This window comes from Bos indicus, chromosome 19 (assembly GCF_029378745.1).
Source record: "Bos indicus isolate NIAB-ARS_2022 breed Sahiwal x Tharparkar chromosome 19, NIAB-ARS_B.indTharparkar_mat_pri_1.0, whole genome shotgun sequence".
Taxonomy (NCBI): domain Eukaryota; kingdom Metazoa; phylum Chordata; class Mammalia; order Artiodactyla; family Bovidae; genus Bos; species Bos indicus.
Genome location: NC_091778.1, coordinates 42,057,902 through 42,083,823, shown reverse-complemented (window position 1 = coordinate 42,083,823; position 25,922 = coordinate 42,057,902). Strand labels below are relative to the sequence as shown.

At 40.1% G+C, this 25,922-nt stretch overlaps 1 protein-coding gene across 4 annotated transcripts; it reads left to right on the top strand.

The window, feature by feature from the left end:
• The first annotated feature begins 580 nt into the window (after positions 1-580).
• SMARCE1 (SWI/SNF related BAF chromatin remodeling complex subunit E1) lies at positions 581-22,202 on the top strand. Of its 4 annotated transcripts, none has more exons than XM_019981818.2 (11): positions 581-713; positions 2,922-2,973; positions 3,150-3,193; positions 6,117-6,221; positions 11,113-11,193; positions 12,382-12,513; positions 12,778-12,949; positions 18,069-18,241; positions 18,771-18,872; positions 19,500-19,710; positions 21,929-22,202. In XM_019981818.2, exons 2-11 carry the CDS (start codon positions 2,967-2,969, stop codon positions 22,135-22,137), a joined length of 1,236 nt encoding a protein of 411 aa, XP_019837377.1. In that variant the 5' UTR covers positions 581-713; positions 2,922-2,966; the 3' UTR covers positions 22,138-22,202. The 4 variants fall into 4 exon arrangements, with proteins under 4 accessions (XP_019837377.1, XP_019837376.1, XP_070629538.1 ...); XM_019981817.2 differs by having other exon boundaries at positions 19,500-19,722; XM_070773437.1 differs by lacking the exon at positions 6,117-6,221.
• The last annotated feature ends 3,720 nt before the right edge of the window (positions 22,203-25,922 follow it).

Here is a 25,922-nt window from a genome sequence, read left to right as displayed (position 1 = left end):
TGCTGCTTTCGCCAAAGCTTTTGCCCGCGGTTAAGGCAGGAAGCCCTGGGAGGCGCGCAGGAGGACGGAAACTGTAAACCCGGCTCTCCACGCCTCCATCCTCGGCTTGCTAAAGTATATACACTCCAGCTCCCAGAGAAAGAGGAAAGAAAAAGACCGGAAGGAAAAAAAACCAGAAACTCTCGGGGGCAGAGACGCGGGGCGTGCGCGGCCTGAGTCCGGCCGGGGTGGTGCGCGGGCCGCGCGGCCACAGTGGTTCCGGGACTCACGACTGGGCGCGCTTCCCGCCGCCTTCCGGCCCCGCGCGGGGAAGCTGAGGCCGAGCTCCCACCTCCCCTCGGCTCAGCCTCGCACCTCCCGCCGCGTCACCCGTCCCCGCTCCGGCTCCTTGGGGGCCGCGCGGTCCAGGCCTACCCTCGGTCGGGCCCCCTCCTCCCTCTCCGGAGTGACGAATCGGCGCCCGGCTGGCAAAGTACTGACATTCGGGGAGTTTTGAGGAACGTATGGAGCCTGGAAAAAATCCTTGACTGTCCTAAACACCACCGCGTCCCCAATAGAACGTTTATTTTTCTGAAGAGAGTCGGTTGGGGCCCGGAAAGGAATTAAGGAGAGTGTTGAAAGTGCGAGCGCGGAAGCTCGGGACGCGAGGGGCGGGGCGTGCGCGGGACAAAGGGAAGCGAGGCCGGAGCTGCGGGCGCTTTTTCTGCCCGCGGGTGAGTGTTTCCGACTGGGCCCGACTGGGTCGGGAGGGTGGAAAGGCGTGGGGTCCCGGCTTGGCTGGGGTTGCTGAGGGTTGCTGGGGTTCAGACTTGGCCGCGGGACCAGGGCCGGGGGCCGGTTGCGGCCTCTTTGAGGCCTAGCGGAGCGAGGGTGGGGAGAGAGTCCCGTCTGGGGCTCCTCTTGGGCGGCCAGAAGTGCCCCTTCCACTAACCCCGCGGAAGTGGTCAAAGCGCTTCTGCATGCTCCTCTTCAGTAGAGTAGCTGGTAAAGTGCACCTTCACATCAAACCTAAACGAATCGATCTCAGAGGAAGCCCTTGGGGAAAGCTACGCCCGTGGTCCTCAACCCCGGGAAGGTGGATTCCCCTTGTCCAGGCAGCTATCTGAGGACTCACGGTGTGGCTTGGAGTGAAAAGCGAAAGCTCGGCAACAGTTTGGCCTGGGTTTGAAACCCATCTCGGACACTTACTGACTCTGTGTCTTGAGTCAAGTTACTTACACTGAACGAGACTCCTTTTTTCCCTCTGTAAAATGGCAGTAGCAGTACACATCTCGTTGGTAGTGTGACTGTTAAACCAGATGGTGTTAAAGTAGTAAACCTGTCCCGTATAAGGTATTCACCAAATAACTTCTCCAGGATTTTATGCCAGGCACCGGAGATGCATACAGTGGTGGACAAATGTACGAGATCACTCTTGAAATTTATGGTATAGCAAAAGAGATCAGTAATTTTAAAGTATTAACAATAAAATGTGACACACCTGGGAGCTTGTGGCAGTTATTATCAGGGCCCCCCGCAGCAAGGCCTACTGGATGTTGACAGCCCACCCAAGCTTGAGCAGGAAGGAAATCTGCACCAGACTGGTTTCCTGCCTGTACCTTAAGGAGAGAATGGAGACCCAGGTTGGGCCATTGAGAAAATAAATGATTTCTTCCTTTCCACACCAGGCCTCTTACTCATAATGCTCCAGAAATGCCCTTAAAATACAAAACAGGAGCAAAAAAAAAAAAAATCACGTTTTGTTTCTCATAATGTTGGATGAAAACACTCTAGTAGTCATAGAAGTTATTTGCCTTTTTTATGAAAATGAATGTTCGTCTCTTTGTACACACTGTGTGTAGTGTATAGTGAGGTAAGGAACAAGTTCACGTGTGTGTGGTCATGTCCTGAGCTAGTGTTACTGGGACTGAATTGGTAAGAATTGAGCTAGGTACTGGGACAGCAATAATGAATTAGCTGGTCCCTGTCTCCATTCAGCCCCCATTTAGCAGGTGTAATATGATATCACTGATCTGTGTAAATTGGAGTACAAATGAGGAAACATTTAATTTTGTACAGATATGTCCAGAAATCTCCATTGAGGAGATGTATTTTGAGTTGAGCTAAGGAAGATCAATAAGAGTTTTTTCCAGTAGACTCTGGAAATTTATTCCCAGCGGTTATGAAGCTATTTACCATTATGTTGTTGTTTTTTAGTCACTCAGTTGTGTCTGACTCTTGTGACCCCATGGACTATAGGCTACCAGGCTCCTCTCTCCATGGGATTCCCCAGGCGAGAATACTGGAGTGGGTTCCCATTTCCTTCTCCAGGGGATCTTCCCAACCCAGGGACTGAACTCAGGTCTTCTGCATTGGCAGGCGGGTTCTTTTACCGCTGAGCCACCAGGGAAGCTCCCTTTACCACTATAAGAGAATGTGAAGTTTATTGTCACACCAGTTACCTTTTCCACTGCCTTCAGGAGTAAAATGCTGTTTTACTAGAAAGAAGTTATCCTAAAAGGAAGGCAGGGCTGTGGCTGATCAGGGAGCTGTCGGTGTCTGGTAGGCCTTGTTGAGGTAGGCCCCAATAATACATCATATTCTTTGGTCACTCTGTTTTTACCAGTTTGACTAAACGTTTACATGGCATCAGCGAGACGTTTTCCATACAAGAGGTGGCTCAGAATCAAAAAACAAAACAAAAAAGCTTGCAAGTACATGTCTAATTTTACTTTTAATATCCCCTCTCATAGTCATTTAATTCTGATCAACTAAGTGACCTAAAGAACTAGGAAAATATTTAAAAGGCTTGATTACTAGAAGATAATGTAATTTTACAAAGAAATATCAAACTACCCTATTCTTTAGAAAAACATTCTCTTATGCTTGCTGAGTTTTGATTATCTTTATTTTTCTTTTTTTTTTCCTTTTTTTTATTTTAGTGTCTCAGATTCATTCTTAAGGAACTGAGAACTTAATCTTCCAAAATGTCAAGTAAGTTTCATTTTTTATATTTATCAATCTATATTAATAAGAGACGAATGCCCTAGCAAATGGGAATTCCAAAATACTCTCATTTTTTTTTCTTCAAAACAGGACCATTGGTAGTTTTGTTGCATAGTATTATATCTCAGTTGTTTACAAGAAGTTATTTATTTTCTTTCAAACAGAAAGACCATCTTATGCCCCACCTCCCACCCCAGCTCCTGCAACAGTAAGTTTTAATTTTCTTGTTAATGTAATAGCCGAGTCTGGCCTTGATACAAAAACCCAGATGTCTTCCAGTGACAGTCACTCAGTCATCACAGCAACAGGATGAAAAATTCAGCTAAAAAACAGCACTTCCTACTAAATAAAATAACTCTGCGTCTTACCTTGAACCAACCCCAACATTTAAAGAAACATACTACTGAAATGCCAACCTCCTATGCTCAGTTCTTCTTTTAATTAGAAATAAGTGGCAAGTTTAACACTTTTCTTGTTCATCTCTATTAAGATTCTTGAAAGCTAATATGAAAAAAATGCTCATTCTGGCATTTATTGTTTTTAAACCTAACCTTCAATTGGTTACATTTTTCTCTTCCTATCTGTATATAATTTTCACATTAAATCAAACAATAAAGCTTCCAGTTCTATACTACCTTATTGTAAATCTTTATTTTCAAGCTGTTCAAGTAAGGATTTCATTATCTGTGGGTCAGATCCTGCTATTGAGTTTTATGCCATAAATAATATTTTATTGGATTGAGACTTGATATGTTTCAAAGTGTATAAATAATAGTGAACTAGTTTTTTTCATCAAGCAAGCTCTGGCCCAGCTTGGTCAGCATGTAAAATAATTGCCCAGTCCACAAAACAGATTTAACAGTAACTCTTCAAGCCTTGCTGAAATGGACTCCTTGTTATTTTTTTATTTAAAAACAAAAAACACTGTTAACATTGACCATATCCTACAAAAGAAGTTAACTAAAGCTGTTAGCCCTCCTTCCATTCTCCCTACCCCTAAATTTCAGGCTAGCTTACTAATTAGGGCCTTGTATAACTTTGTTTTCTCCACTAGATAAACTTTTATTTACTAACCTTCTGCTGTATGTTTCAGTTTATCAACAATTTGTTTTTCCTTAGTAAGATGCTTTTAAAAAGGAATACTATATCACATCTCAACTTTATATAACGTACAGTTTCTAAAGTTACTTCCAGTAGATCGTAAAGTCCTGTGTTCGGTTTATTTCCTTTCTTAAAGAACATTTCTTACTTCCATCTCCTTGGCACTCTGCTAGTGGCTATACAGGTGGAGTTGAACAATTGAGATTCCTGACCTCAAAGAGCTAACCATGTACTTCATTTTTGGAAATGGTATAATTGCAGTGTTTTAGTTTGAATTTTTTTTTAAGTTCCCTTACTTAATTTTCTTACATTATTGCCTCATAATATTGAACAGTGATTATCATTGCGTATGCAGTCTTTGAAGGTGTCATTTTGACGCAAATACTGCCTCTAACAGCGTATATTATCTTGAAGACATTAATTTTTTTGAGATAATAGAAATAGCTCAGAAACCAACCCTATGATTTCTTAAATGTAGAAAGGGATATTTTTACCTTTCTTTAATCATACTTCTGTACCATTATAATTTTACATTACACATAATATACAGAAGACTAGGGGTTAGTACATCCAACAGAATGGATATTAAATGAGTTATCCTCCTTTATTTTATTTCCATTTCTTCTTCCACCACCATCACCACCACCACCACCTCCACCCACCACTACCACCCAAATGTACCACCACTCCAAGTAATATACACTTCTTTTGTGCCTTTGATACTTCATCTGTGTTTTGCCTACTTATATATGCTTGATTTGCGTCTTCTATAACTACATAGACTAGAAATTGATCACTTGTTCTCTTGTAAAGAATATCAAATGATTGATCTGCTTGAATGTCTCTTTTTTGGACACTAAGGATATGTGCAGTGGCATGTTTTAGAAAATTGTGTTGATAATAGCTACAGCTTAGTTGGGATGTGTTGTTTATTTTACATTATACAATTCAGCATTGGTATTAATTGCATGTTAAAATGAAATTACTGTCACTTGTTTTGATTGAATTTCATTAGGTCAAATACTTTACTTTTGGTCTCTCTTTGCTACATCCCTTTTATGCACTATATTCTGATTCTCATGAACATTGGATGTCATTTTATTAACCACGAAGGGCACTGCTATATAAGAGCCCATTTGTGATCACATCAACACATAATTTACAAAAGCTGAAAATTCTGTTGCTCCAACAAGCAATTGTGGTTGGAAAGAGCTAGGGCTATCAGGAAATCAGATGAGGAAAAAAAGTTCAAGTCTGTCTACTAGAGAAGTAGTTCACATTAAAACTAAATGCAGAAATTGTTCGTGATTGACCTGTGGAAGATGGATCAAAGAAGAGATGGAAGAGAAAGCCTTTAAAATGACTGGGTTAAAAAGATCAGACAGTACCCCCAGAATGAAATCCATGCATTTCTTACAAGTCTTTGTTTTGAAATCATGTATGTGACATCCATTGAATCCCACATATGTTTTTTTCTATTGATGACTTCTGGCTTCCTGATTTGAATCTCTTCTCATTTCTCACACTATATAAAATGATTTAAAGCTGTCTTTGGAAGCAATCCATTTCTTGTTTTTGTTTTTGGTAGATAAGTGCATTGGTGGCATTCACATGACTGTCAAATAAATCATGTTTTGTTTTGCATGTAAAGTGTTTTCAGACTCCCAGTTTATCACATTTCAAGCTTTAATCTCAGACATATATCGCTAAGTTGTTATTTCATATATTGACCATAAAGTGATCCTGAATGTTCGAGACACTTCAGTGTATTGCTTATCCTGAAAGACAAACACGCATTCACACATACAAACACCACTGGCCCCTGCAAAGAGACAGAAAGAGACAAAAAAAAAACAAAAACCACTTGCAGACTGGTTTTTCAATGAAAAAAAAGAACAATTACAACACATCATTGCTTGTTTAAATTCAGGTTGCTTTTGCATGCCATATGCAGATCATTTTTCATTTCTGTGTTTTCCTCGTTTGAGCTCATTTCTCATTCGTGTTTTTGTCTCATTTGTTTCCATCAGCAAATGCCCAGCACACCAGGGTTTGTGGGATACAATCCATACAGTCATCTCGCCTACAACAACTACAGGCTGGGAGGGAACCCGGGCACCAACAGCCGGGTCACGGTAGGAGAATCAACTCTTACAGCATCCAGCAAACAACTGGAATTGACCAGAAATGCCTTCAGGTTTAGGTCCTTTTGAATCATCAGCACAGCCATTTAAAAAAAAATTTAACCTGGCTTTCAGATTATTTTAAATATTCATTGTACAATCTTATACTGAAAAACAAACAAAAAAAAAATAGTAAGATCTGGATATGTATATAGAAGAGAAGGAGAATCCATTCTGTTTGGTGATTGGTAGAGATAAAGCCTTGGGCACTTAATGCTAGTACTCTATGTAGACAAACCTAGGATTTCCTATGGTTAAGATGCCCTTTTTGAGGCGAAGAGTATCTTTCATTTAAGGTATTTGGCATTAGGTTCAATAACTATTTTCTTAATAGAGACTGGGCTTATAGACGTGGCCTTTTTGGGCTATCCTACCAGTTTGAACTGCTGCACACAATTATTTGTCTTTTGGATTTAACAGTTGACGTAACTGAGATTCGTTTCTTTCTAGTTAAAAAGATACTTGTGCCAATTCAAAGAATTGCAGAATGAAAGCTGAAGGAAATTACTTTGAGTTACCAGACTATACATATCTACAACCAGAAGTACATTTATAGTTCAGAGGGTAAAGGATATGATTTCTGAAACTTAGATGTTTCACTTAAATAATCAGCCTGAGATACCAAAATTGGATGATGTACTTCAAACTTTTTTTTTTAACTTCAGACTTTTTATTTTAAAATTATCTTTAACTTCATTTAAGGAAATTTAAGGTACCCAAAAAACAAATAACTATAAAAATGATTTACCAAAAATAGATAAATAAATCCAAAAGCCAAATGCCTACATACATTGGAATGTGGTATTGGTAAGAATTTATACAACCCAGAATGGCTGTAAACTTTTTAATACCTGATTTTTGTTTGCTGTATTCAAAAATAATTCATTTAGTGTGACTTCAAAAAAGCCCTCTCACCCTGTAGTCAAGCTAGAGCAGAAAGCTTGTAACTACCAAACTATATGTCTATCTTGGTAAGCATATTGCTTAGCTTGATAGGTTTTGTTTGTCTAAATATTTCATTGTTTCTGCATAATTTGTACTTCATAAGCATATCAAGTTGTACGTGCCATGCATATTTCATGGTATCTGAAAAGAATTCTGACAAAGTGTGTGTATGTATGCATTTTACAATGCATACAGTTTTTATGTGCATCGGTACTTGTTTTTCCCTGGCCTGAATGTGTTGTTTGACAAGTGTAATGGGTGGCAAAGTTATCAAATGATAAAGAACATTTTAATTTAATTAAGGGGCAGAATCAATTTTGGATTGTTTATGTTAATACAGAAAATTATTCATGGGTAATAATCAAAAGAATGATTACATTTTAATAGCTCTATACAGTCAGCTCTTGATTATCTATGTTGATGGAAAAGTAATGGTGGTAACGGTAATATTAGAATAATTTGTATTTTATTTTCTGTAGGCATTTCATTCTCAACCAGGATGTAGCTGGGAATCCTTTGTTAATAAAGCCGTATCATTCAGTGGAGACGTACCAGGAATAGGAAAGTACAGTTGCTGTCTCAGGGTCTTGGGCAGTTATCTGTTTCTCCCCATTCCTTCCTGGGGACGTTGGAACCCAGTATTTGGAGTAAGCACTAGCTTTAGGGTAGATTAGTATGGGAAGGCTGTTGGACATGGAAATGTTGATGTTCTGGTTCTTTATAGTTGTTTTATTTGTATTATTGTCCTCTCAACACCATATTGAAGTATAATCCAGGTGGTATGTAGACTTGAACTGAAGGGACTAGGAAATGTGGAGGCTTTTAGCCTGTGTTAATCCTTCAACTTTTAGTGACCTCTCAGGTAATCATTCTTTACAAAAATTATGCCTAAAATTTTAAACTACCTTTTTCTTTTTGTCTGTATATCCAATTTAAGCTCTGTTAGGACTCAATAGATCTGATTTTGACCTTTATAAAAGTGTTATTTTAATATGACCCCATTTATGTGTTACTTTGTGGCGGAGCTTCTCTGGTATTATTGTCTGCAAATCACCTTAAGTCGTTGATTTGAAGGAATGATTTGATGACACCCTGTGGAGTAGCTTCCCATAGGATCTACGAACATGTGGTTTTCCCGATGACTTCAGTAAACCTGAAGAGTTTTCAGACAATAAACACTTTATATATATAAGCATGTTGAAACCTTTTGGAGTGCTTATGGTAACTATGAAGTGGAATTCACTTCTGGTCAGTTCTTCATCAGATGCTGATTAACATTCTCTTAAGTACCTATGTGAAAACAGATTGAGACAGAATGTTAAGAACAGTTCATTTCTGTGCTTTAATGGGAATTTCATCCCAGAAGAAAACCTTGGGTAAGATCTTACCAGAGAAGCAGCTGAAAATTGGGAAGAAATAACACAAATCTCTCAAGTAGCCAAAATTTCACAAAACCATAGACTTTATTATTCACAGGGGACCTTCCTCTGTTGTAAGCAGTTTTAACTGGCATAATTAGTTGTCTTCTCCCGACTCATTGCCATTTGGAGAGGGGGACAGTTGCTGCTGGAGGTAGGTTTCCTGACAGCAGCAAGGAAGGAAACAGCTGAAAAAGGAGACATGCCTTCCAAAATCATAACTATCAGGTCATTTAATAAAGGAACCGACAGTTTTTCATACCTCAAGCCAGGGGATTATAGCAAAGCAGTGGTTATAATTATGTACAGTGCAAACTGCTTTTTTTTTGGTGGGGGGAAAAGTAATGTTTGAGTCATTTTAGAAAGATGTCCGTTTGAGATGGTTAATGAATTAAGACTGTTGAGTGATATTAACCTTTAATGTCATGAAAACCAGCTAGAATTTAACTTTGTTGTTATTGTTTTGGTTTAGTTCTGTTTGTATTTGTAAACTGACTGGTCAGTGTAATGAAAATATGACCTCAACATGCAGACAATCCAGGTACCTTCCTTTGGGAGAAAAAAAAGAAGCAAATTCATTGTTATAAAATGCAGCTCTTTGAAAAATATCAAGGAGCAAATATTATTGTAATTTGTTTTTAGTGTTTTAATTCATTTGGAACCCACTTCATGAAATTCTGAAGGTTTGTGTTGGCCGCAAGTTGGAAGTGCTTTCTAGTAACTTTATGTATGAAGAATCAGACTTTTGTGTGTTTCTTGCTCTGAACTCATGACAGAAGGTTAGCTTTGTAGAAATCCACACCCACCCACCAGAAAACTCCTGCAGCCCTAAGACAGATCTCCTGTTGGCTATTCGTACCGCCGCTGTTGACAGCTTCCATCCCCCACGTCTCATTTCACCCTGCTGACCACTGCTGGCTAAAAGCAGGGTTTGTCTACACAGGCATCAGCATCCTGTGTGGTAAGAATACGTGGGCGATGTGGAGAGAGAGGAATACTGCTGCAGAGATGAAATGCTTTCTTATAAGTTCATGTATGAAGAAGCAGAGTTACTGACAAGTATATAGGGCTAGAGGGAGACCCTCCTCGCAGGAAGAAGAAACATTGTTTGAAAGTGGTGGAAGGGGTACAGGCACACTCTTCCCTGAGCCCTTCGATGAAAAATAAGGTTAGACTTGGGGTCTCAGCTGAGAATTGCGGGGGGGGGGGGGTTCCCTCTGGTTTTACCACAAGAACACATAAGGGCAAGGGAGCAAAATGTCACCTTAGTTTTCTTATAAAGATTTGTTGATTCCTATCTTTTGATAATTAGAAGGAAGCCTTCTTCCTTCCCAGCCTGGCAGGAAAATCAATATCAGGAGTCTTCCAGAAATGTGGGGGAAACAAATGTAATTCAGCCATGATTTGATGCTGGGCCCTTGATCAAATGCAGCAGGGTGTGCAGAGATGTGAGTAGGTTCAGAAGCAGCTTTCCTGTACTGGAGGTGTGGGGGGTGCCCACGGGCTGCCTGGTCTCCTGCCTGGACTTAGCCTTTAGAAAGAGCTCATCTCCTCTATTTCTTGCCCTTTTGCCTTCTCTCACCCACTTTCGTCTTTACCTTTTTAAACTATTTTTCAGTCTCCTCACCTTCTGTTTCCCATTTCTTTTTTCTCTGTCTTCCCCCACAAAAATCAGCATTTTTAAAAAATTAAGTGGAGTTTCTTAACATATGGTCTCAAAATAACTTAATCAGGCCCTGTTTCTATCATTTCTCTGTTCCTGGTAAACTTGTTCACTCCTCTGCTGTGACTAGGAGTACAAAAAAGACATGACTTCAGTGCACACTTCCTAATCTCCTTTATTTAAAACAAAAACTAGATATGGGTAAAAGAAAAATAAAATCTCTAGTGATAACAAAGGAGTAAGAAGGTTTTTTGTTAGTTTGTTTTTCATTTTTGAATCTAGGGAGTAGGTTTTGTGGTGGTGGCAGGTGTTCATGTGGAAACGTGTTCCTGAGATGGTACAAATAGTAAATAGTCCCCAGTAGGCAGTGTGAGATGTGGTAAGTGCTGATCGGGTTCAGCTTCTGGTGAGATAATCAAGTGTTGACTGTATATGTAATGGTAAATTAAGCAAAATAAAAGGATGCCAGGTAATGTCCTAAATGTGGGACATCTGATGTATAACCATATATTTTTGCTGTATGGATAATTGTGTAATATTTTATTTGTTCTTACAGCCAGGTTGTCAAAGCAGTGGCAATAAACTGCTAAGTAACATATTAAAAAGCTCTGTGCTTAAAGTCATTTTCTTTATTTTCTTTTGATGTGAACGTTTCTGAATTTGCAGTGATAGCTATTTTCAGTGGAGAAAATATAGGAATCTTGTATCCATGGACGAGTAGAAGAAAGGCGCATTAGAATTTTTAAAGGGACTCTCTTTTCAGTTTGCTGGTGAACTTCTAGCAATTGAGTAATGAATGTATTTAACTCTTTTCTAGGCGTCCTCTGGTATCACGATTCCAAAACCCCCAAAGCCACCAGATAAGCCGCTGATGCCCTACATGAGGTACAGCAGAAAGGTAGGTGCCCTGGAGCCAGAAGGGAATGAGGACTACAGTCTTTGCTCTTTGCTTTACATCAAGGGTCAATGGACTTAGCTGGCTGTTTTGTGTATAGTCAGAGGAGAGGATACAGGATTGCAGTTGTTAAAGATATTAGTTATGATTTCGAAATTCCAGAACTAAAATCCAACAAGAAAGTGATTTAATAAACAGGTAAGGGCTTCCCTTGTGTTCTAGTGGTTGAGAATCTGCCTACCAGGGCAGGGGACAAGGGTTCGAGCCCTGGTCCGGAAAGATCCCACATGCCACCGAGCAGCAACTGCGGAAGCACACGTGCCTGGAGCCTGTGCTCCACAACGGGAGAAGTCACCACCACGAGAAGCCCGCGCGCTGCAGCTAGAAAGTACCCCCTCTCAGTGCAACTAGAGAGAGCCTGCACAGCAGTGAAGACCCAGCATGACCCCAAAATAACAATAATATATATGTGTATACAATAAACAGCTTAAATACTTAAGATAAAGTTGTGTAGCCAACATTGTGTAGTCTTTTGGAGAATATTTAATGACATGAGAAACAGGTGAAAAAAAGGAATGCAAGACTACAAGTACTGGTATCTTATTTTTATAAAAATAATAGGAAATACATGTTAGTTTGAATTTTTTTAAAAAAGCCTAGAAGACAATGGTTATCTCTAAACAATCAACTTATGGTACTTTTATTTTCTTCATACTTTTCTTGAATTTTTTTTTTTTGGTGGGTGGAACAGATGATGAACCTCCATTACTCTCAAAATAACAAGTATAGCTGATATCTTTATTAAAGATGAGCATTTACCTATTTCACCACTACTTAGAAATTTTGAAATTTTTGGTCATAATTACTATATGTGTAATTTGACAATATGTTATGTTGTATTACGCACAGTAACCTCATTCCTTCTAAACTTGTGAATTTTTAGAAAGACAGACTGTGTAGAGTTATCTCATCATAAGTGTCTATAGTGTTTGGAGGTCTCTGAAATCTGCCTTAAAGTAACCCAGCGGACCTTTGATAATTGTTGCAGCAGGCTGATTGGAACATGGGTTTTGATACTATTCCTTGTGCCTTTATTGACGATTAAAGTAAAGGTTTCTATATTAAAAAGTATTTGTAAAAGTCTGTATTTTTAGGCATCAATACTAAAATCTGAACTGTTTCCTTTTCAAGGTCTGGGACCAAGTAAAGGCTTCCAACCCTGACCTAAAGTTGTGGGAGATTGGCAAGATTATTGGTGGCATGTGGCGAGATCTCACTGATGAAGAAAAACAAGAATATTTAAACGAATACGAAGCAGAAAAGGTAGGATGGAAACTACGGTGGGACAGGTACCAGGTAAAGTTCGTAAACACTTTGTTGTTACTTATAAAAGAAACATACAATCTAATCAGACAGCTGAGGCTTCATCTGCCTGGGTCAAGTCACTCAATTTCTCTAGACTTCAGAGTCCTTGTCTGTAAGAAGGAGATAGTTATCCTGTCTTTTGATGTTCAAATGAGATAATGTAAGTATTCATTATAACCTGCAAAATATTAATTCTAAAACAGAGAAACATTTGAATTTCAGATAGAATACAATGAATCTATGAAGGCCTACCATAATTCCCCCGCGTACCTTGCTTACATAAATGCAAAAAGTCGTGCAGAAGCTGCTTTAGAGGAAGAAAGTCGACAGAGACAGTCTCGCATGGAGAAAGGAGAACCTTACATGAGCATTCAGCCTGCTGAAGACCCAGATGGTAAAAAAAAAAAGTGGGGCTTTGTTTATGCTTTCTCTGAGAATTAAAATAGGAGAAATCTCTTTAAGTTGAAGTTTTGTTTCCTATCCGAAATGGAAAACAGCACAATTTCAGTGCCATTTCAATATTTTAAATAATTATTTTGATTAAGATTTGTGTGTAAATTTCCCAAAGAAAAAGAAATACCCTTTTTAGTGCAGACAATAGCAAAAACTACCTATTGTTTATCAAAATCTTTGTACTCAGAATGCATGAAAGGTTTTTTTAGTTATAATCAGAATTTTACCTCAGCTGCTTTTAAAAGTTAAATGCCTTCAGGTTATTGTTATTGGTTCCTTAAATCAGCTGAGTTAAAGGCTCTTAAGTGAGAAAGTTAATGAGTGGGAAGAGACATTTTGAGCTCTAGTTAATTCAGAAATCCAACTAGAATTTATAAGTACAACTGATAATGATACTTACAAGGATGCTTTATTGCTCAGTCACCAAACTTATAAGGGTGCTTTACTGCTTAGTCGCCAAGTCACGTTGGATCTTTTGCAACCCCATGGACTGTAGCCCGCCAGACTCTGTCCATGGGATTTCCCAGGCAAGAATACTGGAGTGGGTTGCCATTTCCTCCAGGGGATCTTCCTGACCCAGGGATCAAACCCACATCTCTGCGTGGCAGGGAGGTTCTTTACCACTGAGCCACCTAAGAAGCCCTCCGAGGGTGCACACCTACAAGTGTTACACACACACACACGTGCACGTGGAACAGAGCTTCCTAATTGGCCTCCCACGAAGAGTTTGCAGGTGTGCTTGTGCACTTCTGCTTCTCTGCAGCGAGGCGGGGTCTGAGGCTGCAAGGAGCTTCAGAGCTAGCCACCTCCAGCTATGAGTATACTCATCCACATAGCACGCATGCTATACAAACCATTTTCCTCATGTGCTGCTGTGATGTGGAAGAGGTTGGAAGCTCTAGCTGCAAGCAACAGAAACATTAGTAAAATAATTTAAGATCCCATTTTAAAGTAGTAATAACAAAGAAGAAGCTTATAGGGCCTTAAAGAAGAGACCTTTAGGAAAAGAAGCACTAATACCACCTAAAGACATGAATAAACTTAAATACTTGGAGAGAAAACCAAAAATGAGTTTTTAAAAGAAAGGACTGGAATATTGACAAATATCCTCATAAATACAAATCTAATAAACATAGAGACTAGAATAGGGAGTAGAGACAATAAAGCATATTAAGCAGAGTCAGCAGTGCTACAGACACACAAGCACGTGCAAACTGTTAATTGCTCAGATTGAATGATTAATGCAAGAAAAAAGCACAGAACTAAACAAATCGACGAGATCCAGTTTACAAATAATTGGAAGGATGGGAGGTCAGTAATAAGTGGGAACAAAGACTTGCAACGTAGAAGCCATAAGTAGGAATCAGATGAAGTTTTCACTAGGTGAAGCGACAAACAGCATGAACGTGGACAGGGACTGAAAGAGAGTCACTAAGGAATAGTCTTGAAAAGAGAACCCTTCTCTGTTTCTCAGCTTCTGCCCATTATGTGTTTTAAGTTGAAAATAGGGTATTAGAACTAGAGCTGGCAGTAAGAAAGGACAGTAACAAGATGCCAGGATAAGGATGACTTTAGACTTTGGACTTTATCCCTCAGAACAGAGTAGAAAGAGGAAGACTTGGGGGTGGAAATGTACATAAAACCAAGAGGAAGGCAGAAGGTCCACAAGTACAGCAGCTGCTCACTCTAACAGAGACCTACAAGCCTACAGGACATAGGCGGTTATCCTCACAAGGTAGTGAAGGCTTTCTTTTTTTAGAAAGAGAATATTCATGAGATAAAGTAAATACCTGGTGAATTAGAAAATATAAACCTACCCTCGGAGAAGGCAGTGGCACCCCACTCCAGTACTCTTGCCTGGAAAATCCTATGGATGGAGGAGCCTGGTGGGCTGCAGTCCATGGGGTCGCTAAGAGTCAGGCAGGACTGAGCGACATCACTTTCACTTTTCACTTTCATGCATTGGAGAAGGAACTTGCCTGGAGAATCCCAGGGACGGGGGAGCCTGGTGGGCTGCCGTCTATGGGGTCGCACAGAGTCAAACACAACTGAAGCGACTTAGCAGCAGCAAACCTACATTCCCCTTACCCAAAAATGAATCAGCCAACTCAAGTGCAAGGAAAGACAGGTGCAGACTTCCTTGGTTAAGTCTGTGCCCTCCCAATGCAAGGGGTGTGAGTTCGAGCTCTGTTCAGGGAACTAAGATCCCACGTGCTGTTCAGCATGGCCAAAAAATAATACATTTTTTAAAAAAGGAAAGACAAGCCCATATTGCTAAGACTTTATTTACCAGTGATCAACACTAGGGACATATGAAAGAAGAACAGTAATAAAAAGGAAACCTAGATGGATAACTTAGCACAAATGTACATAATCCTAAGTGTGAATATGAAAAACTTTCCCTTAAGAAGTAAAAAAAGTCACAGAATTTTTTAATGGTAGCTTTTGTTCCAGTAATTTTAAAAGTTAGTTGATTTAAATAAAAATATTAACAAATAATAGCACATGTTGTTAGCAGATATGTCAAAAACTGGTAGTGATAAGAGCAAAGGTTCAGTTCAGTTCAGTCACTCAGTTGTGTCCAACTCTTTGTGACCCCGTGGACTGCAGCATGCCAGGCCTCCCTGTCCATCACTAAATCCTGGAGTTTACTCAAACTCATGTCCATTGAGTAGGTGATCCCATCCACCCATCTCATCTTCTGTCATCCCCTTCTCCTCCCACCTTCAATCTTTCCCAGCATCAGGGTCTTTTCCAGTGAGTCAGTTCTTCGCATCAGGTGGCCAAAGTATTGGAGTTTCAGCTTCAACATCAGTCCTTCCAATGAATATTCAGGACTGATTTCTTTTAGGATGGACTGGTTTGATCTCCTTGAGAGATCAGAGTCCAAGAGACTCTCAAGAGTCTTCTCCAACACCACAGTTCAAAAGCATCAGTTCTTCATTGCTCAGCTTTCTTTATAGTCCAACTCTCACATCCATACATGACTACTGGAAAAACCATAGCCTTGACTAGACAGACCTTTGTTGGCAAAGTAACATCTCTGCTTTTTAATATGCTGTCTGCTGCTGCTGCTGCTAAGTCACTTCAGTCGTGTCCGACTCTGTGTGACCCCATGGACGGCAGCCCCCCAGGCTCCCCCTTCCCTGGGATTCTCCAGGCAAGAACACTGGAGTGGGTTGCCATTTCCTTCTCCAATGCATGAAAGTGAAAAGTGAAAGTGAAGTCGCTCAGTCGTGTCTGACTCTTAGCGACCCCCTGGACTGCAGCCTACCAGGCTTCTCCATCCATGGGATTTTCCAGGCAAGAGTACTGGAGTGGGGTGCCATTGCCTTCTCCGAATATGCTGTCTAGATTGGTCATAACTTTTCTTCCAAGGAGTAAGCGTCTTTAATTTCATGGCTGCAGTCACCATCTGCAGTGATTTTGGAGCCCCAAAAAATGACATCTGCCGCTGTTGCCACATTTCCCCATCTATTTGCCATGAAATGATGGGACCGGATGCCATGATCTTCGTTTTCTAAATGTTGAGTTTTAAGCCAACTTTTTCACTCTCCTCTTTCACTTTTCATCAAGAGGCTCCTTAGTTCTTCTTTGCTTTCTGCCATAAGGGTGGTGTCATCTGCATATCTGAGGTTATTGATATTTCTCCTGGCAGTCTTGATTCCAGCTTGTGCTTCATCCAGCCCAGCATTTCTCATGATGTACTCTGCATATAAGTTAAATAAGCAGGGTGACAATATACAGCCTTGACATACTCCTTTTCCTATTTGGAACCAGTCTGTTGTTCCATGTCCAGTTCTTACTGTTGCTTCCTGACCTGCATACAGATTTCTCAGGAGGCAGGTCAGGTGCTCTGGTATTCCCATCTCTTTAAGAATTTTCCACAGTTTGTTGTGATCCACACAGTCAAAGGCTTTGGCATAGTCATAAAGCAGAAATAGATGTTTTTCTGGCACTCTCTTGCTTTTTTGATGATCCAACAGATGTTGGCAATTTGATCTCTGGTTCCTCTGCCTTTCGTAAAACCAGCTTGAACATCTGGACGTTCATGGTTCACATATTGCTGAAGCCTGGCTTGGAGAATTTGGGGCATTACTTTACTAGCATGTGAGATGAGTGCAATTGTGCGGTAGTTTGAGCATTCTTTGGCATTGCCTTTCTTTGGGATTGGAATGAAAACTGACCTTTTCCAGTCCTGTGGCCACTGCTGAGTTTTCCAAATTTGCTGGCATATTGAGTGCAGCACTTTCACAGCATCATCTTTGAGGATTTGAACTAGCTCAACTGGAATTCCATCAGCTCCACTAGCTTTGTTCGTAGTGGTGCTTCCTAAGACCCACTTAGGCAAAGTGTAATAGTGTAAGAGCAAAGGTAATAGCTACTAAAAATAGGCTTGTAAACTAGACCCATACTAAATGTATATGAACTTGAGTGAATAGAAATAATGTGTGATACCTTTATACACTGATAACAAATGTATACATGTATAAATTGATAAAAATTAAAAGTGAAATTTAGAACTAAACATTTTTTAAGGCCTTAGTGTTATTTTCATCTGATAAAATATGTATATGCCCATCTGGGAAACTGCTGTTACTAGAGGTGATGTCTTTTCTGCAGTGGGCGTTTTCCTTACTTTGAAGTGCTGTAGTGACAGAGACACCAGAAAGTTCCTGTGCAGCATCAGTTGTAAGAGCTTTGAATTACTATCCAGAGTGAGGTGCTTGGCAGAGTCTGTACTGCCAGCACGTGCAGCCTTCGAGTTGATTTCCGGGCCAGAGACACTTAGTTGTATCTCATTTGAGTTCCGGCCAAATATCAGATGCACATCCTCACTTAAAAGATTTTGTGAGCAAAACCAACGTCTTGGCCGGTGAACTCATTGTATCCTCTGTATGGTTTTTATCAAGTGACTGCCCTGGTGCTCCTTTGATGCCCTTTAAACCCACTTATTAGACCAGTGAGGACCATGGCTCCGTGGTAACTGTTAACATTGTTACACTCTCCTGATGATGGTAATTGGCGACCTGATTTCCAGATCATGTTGTTTATTCCAGATTATGATGATGGCTTTTCAATGAAGCATACAGCCACTGCCCGTTTCCAGAGAAACCACCGCCTCATCAGTGAAATCCTTAGCGAGAGTGTGGTGCCAGACGTTCGGTCAGTTGTCACGACAGCTAGAATGCAGGTTCTTAAACGACAGGTCCAGTCCTTAATGGTTCATCAGGTAAAGACAGAAACATTTGTTACAGTAAGATGGGCCTGTGCCGTAGGTGCCCGGTACCCTGATTGTATACCATGCATGAGTGTGCCTGTTAAATATTTATGTCCTCTCTAACCTATTCCTGATTCAGGGAAGAGGCTGGAGGGAGTAAACCCTTCCCAGAGATTTAGTAAGTTTGTCATTAAAACTGTAACAGGGAGCCTTTTGACAGAAAGTGTATTTGTTAAGAATTTTGAGACATCCTATCAACTTTTACTAGCATACTAAATATTTTTCTTCCAAAACATTGCTGAGAGCTGACAGTATTGTCTAACTTACTCTTGTTAATGAGTCATTCTCTCTGTGCTGCCTTTTTACATTTTTTAAATTTTAGCACATTATATAATAAGTTAAATTAAAAAAGCAAAACACTTATCACACTGTGAAAAAGTGTGGACCATTAAAAAAAAGAGACATATTTTCTGTGTTTGACATTAGCTTTAGAGAAGATAATTTAATAGTAAATAACAAAACCTGATCTTATCTTTTACAGCGAAAATTAGAAGCTGAACTTCTTCAAATAGAGGAGCGACACCAAGAAAAGAAGAGGAAATTCCTGGAAAGCACAGACTCATTTAACAATGAGCTTAAAAGGGTATGGATTTAATGTGTTAACTATACTTGTATCGCTGTGTATAGATTCTTTTTTTTTTTTTTTCATTCTTTTTTCCAAAATAGTGTTTTTATGTAGTGTCATTCACTTTGAAACAGGGTTAACTTTGCTGTAGCTGGTAAGATCTTTACTTTATAAAATAATTTCCATTTTCTGGCAACGTTGCAATAGGTTTGAAACATTGTATAGTATACACGTTCAGTGAACTAGGCCTGAGACTCTAGAACCCTCTGATATTTTAAACTCTCATACACTTGTGAATTATTTTCATTGCAACTTATTCATCAAATGTCTTCATGAGCTGTAGCTCACAGTTCGCACTTCACATGAAAACAAGTAAACATAGTGTTTGGCAGCCTGAAATATAAAATAGAAGCTTTGAGTATAAGCCAGTGCTTTCAGCGTTGCTTCACCAACTATTCGTAAACACTTGGTACTACATGGCTGCTAGGGCAACCTTCCTGTAGACACAGGAGCTTGGTTTTTTTCCTGCCGTATATATGAATATAGTTCTTAGCCAAGAAAACCCACTTGTGAAATAAGTTCTCTGATTCAGAGATTGTAAGAAAAGAACATGACTAAGAGAGTGTTTTGTTTTCTGACTACTAGTTGTGTGGTTTGAAAGTAGAAGTGGATATGGAAAAAATTGCGGCTGAAATTGCACAAGCTGAGGAGCAGGCTCGAAAAAGGCAGGAGGAAAGGGAAAAAGAGGCAGCAGAGCAAGCCGAGCGCAGCCAGAGCAGTATCATCCCTGAGGAGGAGCCAGCAGCAAGCAAGACCGAAGACAAGAAGGAGGACGAGAGCATGCCGATGGAGACAGGTAGCCTGCCAGGTGATTACAGAGTAAATGTTGAGGGCTTTTACAGCTGTCTTTAATTCTGACTTTCCTTTCTCAGTGCTTTCTGGAGGTCCTGTTAATCTTGCCTCTTGAATTATTCTCCATATTACATGCGCATTCTTTCTTCCCAAATCTTAATCTCTTATAATAGATTCACTTAAAGTGTTGGTATTGGTACAAAATAGCAGTGATGTGTTGCCTTTAGTCTGGCTGTTTGAGGTCTTGGGTATTTGCCCAGATTGAGTCATATCATTCCCTGACTTGGGATATAAAGTACTGAATGTAGTGGTTTAATGGTTAAGGGTGCTGGCCTGGAGGGCCCACAGATCTGGGTACTGTTTCACCCCATGCTAGCACTGTGACCTTCAGTCTAGGTAAGTTAATTTCAGTTTCCTCCTTTGTAAATATTCTAGCACCCACCTCTTGAAATTGAGTTCCCAAGGATAAAGAAGCAGATGTACATAAAATCATCATTACTGGCTTTGACATGGTATTGGCACTCAGTATTTTAACCTTTATTGCTAAAATTGTTTAAACAGCATGTGGTCCTTGCCCTTAAGATCAGTCCTCTTTGGTGTCCTAGAACAGAGGTGGGCAAATAAAACCTGCAGGCCAAATCCTGCCTGCCACCTATTTTTATAAATAAAGTTTTATTGGAACCGTTTGTTTACACATTATCTGTGGCTGCCTTGGGGCTCCAGCAGTGTAGTTGAGTAGTTGCAACTGAGACAGCCTGACTCAAAAAACCTGAAAATTTTCTATCTAGTCTTTACAGAAAGTATTGATTGATTCCATCCTAGAAAAATTCATACTTCCAGTTCTACTGATTTTCCTGACTAAAAGCTGCCTCAAGGCAAACAATAACATGTAAAGCTTACGTGAAGTACTGATTAAATCAATTATTGGTTGAAATCTTGGGATCGCCCTGCACGCTGTTTTGACCCTGCCCAGTGCGCTGGATAGTAAACAGAACTGAGCTGGAAGCATGGGAAACACAACCAAAAGCTCCCTGGACTGTCATTACAAGGGCTGAGAGGGCCCAGAGTCACCCTGGGTGCTCTGCTGACAGCTTCTGATTTGACATCTGGAAAACATGAAGTGGAATATGCTAGCTATCTTTACCAGATATTTCTACAGAATGTATCAGCATATTAACATTTCAGATAGTCAGATTTTAAGTTTAATTATCTGAATCTTTTTCTGTTTTGTGTGAACGTGTTTTTTATCTTAACAAATTTGGAGCATGAACACGTTTTGTGGTTAAAGCGAGAGCATGAGAACGACAGCATGGTTCCTTCACTCCCTTGGCAGCTGGGACACTGCTCAGTCCCCTGCCGCTATTCTGTCATCTGTGAATAGAGTACGCCTGCAGGAGAGGGTGCCTGTAGTCTTTGGGCTTCCCAGGTGGCTCAGTGGTAAAGAATCCTCCTGCCAAGCAGGAGACCTGGGTTCGATTGCTGGGTCAGGAAGATCCCCTGGAGAAGGAAATGGCAACCCATTCCAGTATTCTTGCCTGAGAAGTCCTCTGGACAGAAGAGACTGGCAGACTGCAGTACATGGGGTCACAGAGAGTCAGACACAACTTAGTGACTAAAACACCACCACCATAGGTCTTTACTCAAATTTTTATCTTCCTAGCTGAAGAAAAAAAAAAAAACTGAAGAAAATCATTTCAGACTATTGGAGCAATAACAGAAAACAGCCTACCATGACTTATAACAAAATACTTTATCAGTCTTATACCATTTCCTTACCTGCTTTCTCACTCATTAAATCCAAGTACTTCACGCAGCATTGTCCAAAGAAATATGTCCCTGTGTAATTAGAAATGTTCTGCTACCGACTCCTTTTAATGAAATTTAAATGAAATTAATTTTCATAACTCTTCAAACACCAGTGTGCACTTTAGACTTAAAGCACATTGAAATTTGGAAGCTAAATTTTCAGCAGAAATACTTGATTTGTATTTAGATTCAAAATTTACAGTTAAAAAGTAGATTTTTTTTTTTTTTTTCCAAATTCCAATTTGTTTTAAACATGCTGAAAGTTCCTTGGTCACACTAGCCCGTCTCAGGGCTTGGTATGTGTTTTCAGTTGTACTGAGCAGCTGCCTTATCATTGGATGCTGCGGCTCTGGACTGTCAGCACAGAAGAGTACGTTTTTGTCTGGGAACTAACAGTGACAAATGTGTGATTACAGAGGAGACACACCTTGAAGATACGACAGAAAGCCAACAGAATGGTGAAGAAGGCACGTCTACTCCTGAGGACAAGGAGAGTGGGCAGGAAGGGGTGGACAGTCTGGCAGAGGAAGGCACCAGCGACAGCAACACTGGCTCAGAGAGCAACAGCGCCGCCGTGGAGGAGCCGCCGACAGACCCCGCACCCGCGGGCGAGAAAAAGGAATGAATGCTGCCTTGTTCTATGTGTTCTAAGTAACTTTTTTAAATGAAAAAATGTTTTTTGAGTTTTAATGGTGTTATGTGGTTTGTGTATTAATATTGTTCTTGTCCATATCACACCACCAAAGGCTTTTGGACCATTTAGCATCACGAGCTGAATGGCACAGTCACCTTTCGTAAGCGGTTGCAAAGATGGTTCTTTGGATCTTGTTTCTAGCCCTCAACTGCTGAGAGCCTCAGAATTTAGATTAACTGAGAAAATGCCCACCTCTTTTAGAGAATTATCCTTTGATGCTGCAGAATCTACTTGTACAAATGCCTTCCTACAGCTCACTTGGGTGCTTACCAAAGCCATAGCTTTAAGCCTTCCCAGTCCCCGTCAATAGCTTCCTGAAGGTCCCCTTTCTTGTTTCCTTCCACAAAGAACAGCTTCTGGAGAACGTAATAATGTATGAGTATGTGTTTGTTCACCTACCCTTTTTTATTTTTCATCAGTGTCAGATACCAAGAGTTGTGTTAATGTGTTGAGTGTACCTACAACCACACTTGGATTGTATTGATCCAGAAATAGTCTCCATAGTTAGTTACTGGCTTATGAATAGTCATTAAAGTGAACATGGCACATATACACTTATCTATACTGCCTTTTGTTATCATTAATATTGGATATGTTCTGGTGAGAACTCATCTTTATTGTACAGGGGGAAAAATACTTTTTTTCCCTGAGTTTTCCAAAGACAGAATAGATCAGAAAACTGAAGGAAGTAAATATTCTTGTAAAGGAATATGTAACTTCAAAATGATTAGCCCATTCTAGAAAGAAAACAGCTGGGAATTAAGGTTCATCCACTGGAAGTTGTTTTACAATAATCAAAACATTTAAAACCTCAAGGCTCAGGATCCCATAGGTCAGAGCCAACCTTTTTGATAAACTCTTAGTAAAGTCTTAGAGACTAGAAGCAAGATAGTTTGTGACACATATGCGTTCTAAAAACTAGAATAGATTTTTACTGAATAGTGGTATAACTGATGGTATATGTTTCTTAAAGGTCCAAATGTAATAAAAAAATGGAAAAAAGAGTCTCAGTGTTTTTAATGCACTAAGTATTCTTATGCAAGGCAAGCTTATAATTTTGTTATTATAATGTAGGGACAATATGGAGTGGCCTTTCACAGCTGTTAATGAATTTGCTTATGCAGATAAGGTCCTGTCTCACCAAAGTACGTAAACTACTGTAAGTTCATTTGCACAAGACACTTGAGAAAATTCGTTTCCTTATATTGTAGTCATGTCACATGGTTTTCAACCCCAAAAGTAGTAAATTTCTACATTCACATATGAGAAAAAAGTTTTACACTGAAAAAAAAAAAAGTCCAAGTAAAGGTAAACCCTTTACTTACATGTAGATAGCTTGTCTATATAGACAAGACTTGATTTATAGTGAATTCACTGCGACTGAGCTCACAGCCCACAGTGACTATGACTTTGTCCAGCTGCCTGAGAGTGAGGAGGAAAGGAAACAAAGCTGGGAACACCCCGTTGGTATCTGTTTTTTCTTTAAAACACATGAAATCTTTCTCCTGTTTCTTTCTGAATCAAAAACTAATTTATCAGGGACTTCTGGTAGTGGTCCAGCAGTTAAGAATCCACCTTCCAAAGCAGGGGACACAAGTTCAATCCCTGGTCAGCAAACAGGGCCCACATGCCCTGGGGCAACAAGCCCTCACGGCAACTACTGAGCCCGCGCACTCCAGAGCCTGTGCACCGCAGTGAAGACCCAGCACAGCTAAATTTTCAAAAACAGTTTTTTTTAAATAATATATTCTGGGTGTAGGGTATTGTAGGGCTAAGAACTTCAACCAGGTCAGCCCCAACAAACTTGGTATCTTTTTTAGTACATTGTCAAAACTGGGCAGAGGAGTGGTTAATGTGGGTGGTAAACGGCTAGATCAAGATTGCTCTGGTATTAAAGTCTCTTAAATGGAAGTGGTTCCTTTGCTAAGCTGGAGATGGCAGGGAAAACAAGTCTATCTAGACTGAGCCTGCCCATGCAATGCTAGAGCAACAGGCAGAAACTAAGATGGGATTTGGCAGCTTTTAACCACAGGGCAGGAAAATCAAATTAAACTTCTTTCCTGTCAGAGTGATCATGCAGAAAACACTGATGTTTGATTGTTTTCCTAGTTTATTTAAGAAGGTGGCATGTGGTCAGGGTCCTTGTCTTCCGTTTCCAGTAGGCATTGGGCATGTCACCGAAACTCTCTGAGCCTCTTTCAACGTAAAATAGACTGAACTACTTTCAGTGCCCTACTTCTCCACATAGACATGATTTTTTGGGGGGGGCGGGGGTGTGGGGTGGTGCTGCACTGGTTCTTAATTGTAGGATGCAGGATCTTTAGTTGCAGCAGGTGGGATCTAGTTCCCTGACTAGGAATCAAACCTGAGCCCCTTGTATTGAGCCTCTGGACAACCAGGGAAGTCCCACAGCCATTATTTTTTAAATGCATATAAAGTTTGAGGGCTTACATTTTTATTCATTTTTAACAAATGGCAGAGGGGAATCCCCAACAGTCTCCCGGTTTTCTTACAGGAGTTTGAAATGTCATATCTCCCCATTCATCAACAAGCATGACTTTTTAAGTAGCTCTCCTGCAGTACATGAAAATGACATACTCTGTAAAGCAGAGCTTTCAGGAAAGTAACTGGAGGGAAGCTCGTTTTAACATAGAAACATCCTATGGAAAAGATAAGATGCTTGATTCACTATATTTGAAAGAGAATCTGGAGCTTAAATCCCTCCAAATTTTTAGTTTTGATCCTTCCCTTTTAGAGACTAGTTTAGGTTTTGAACAACTGGTGCTGACCATGTGAAATTCCTATTGCCTGCCATTAAATTGAAGCTGTGGCTTCTCGTGTGAACAGGCAATGATGCTGGGATTATACTGTGTTAAACCGTCACTTCAGAAATCACTCCCTTCTACCCCAAAGCACTACCACACACAGTCTCCTTGCCTGGCTTCAACAAGGGCAGGAGTTTTATCCTGTTGCTTCTCATTGCTGGGCAAAACTTGCTGGAACAATTACCTTCTTACTGACTTGCGCATTAGAGGGCTCAGTGTCTTTACAAAAAAAACCACTGTGTAACAAGCTGAAAGGAACTCTTGAGCCTTTTTAGAAGAAATCATGCCGGATTATCATCTGGCTTACAATGTTGTTTCTTTGATCAACACGGCAGGGGAAATTCTGAGTATAGTCAAAAATATCTACAGGTTTTAGTAATCATAAAACTGTTTATAAACATCTTAATATTCAGTTCAGTCTGTCAGTCATGTCCGACTCTGTGCGGCCCCATGGACTGCAGTACGCCAGGCTTCCCTGTCCATCACCAACTCCTGGAGCTTGCTCAAACTCACGTCCATTGAGTTGGTGATCAACCATCTCATCCTCTGTCATCCCCTTCTCCTCCTGCCTTCAGTCATTCCCAGCATCAGGGTCTTTTCAAATGAGTCAGTTCTTCACATCAGGTCGCCAAAGTATTGGAGTTTCAGCTTCAGCATCAGTCCTTCCAATGAATATTCAGGACTGATTTCCTTTAGGATGGACTGGTTAAACCGTATGAAATTGCCAGTGTTAAGTTTTTAATCTACAAGATGACCATTTCACCTGGTCTAACGTAATAATTCTGCATTTTATAGTCCAAATTATAAGCTCTTAATAGCAGTTTTCTGAGTGTGAAATGATAAAACTTTGGACTTTCCAGGCTGACACTTCTCTAAAAATTACTGCCTATT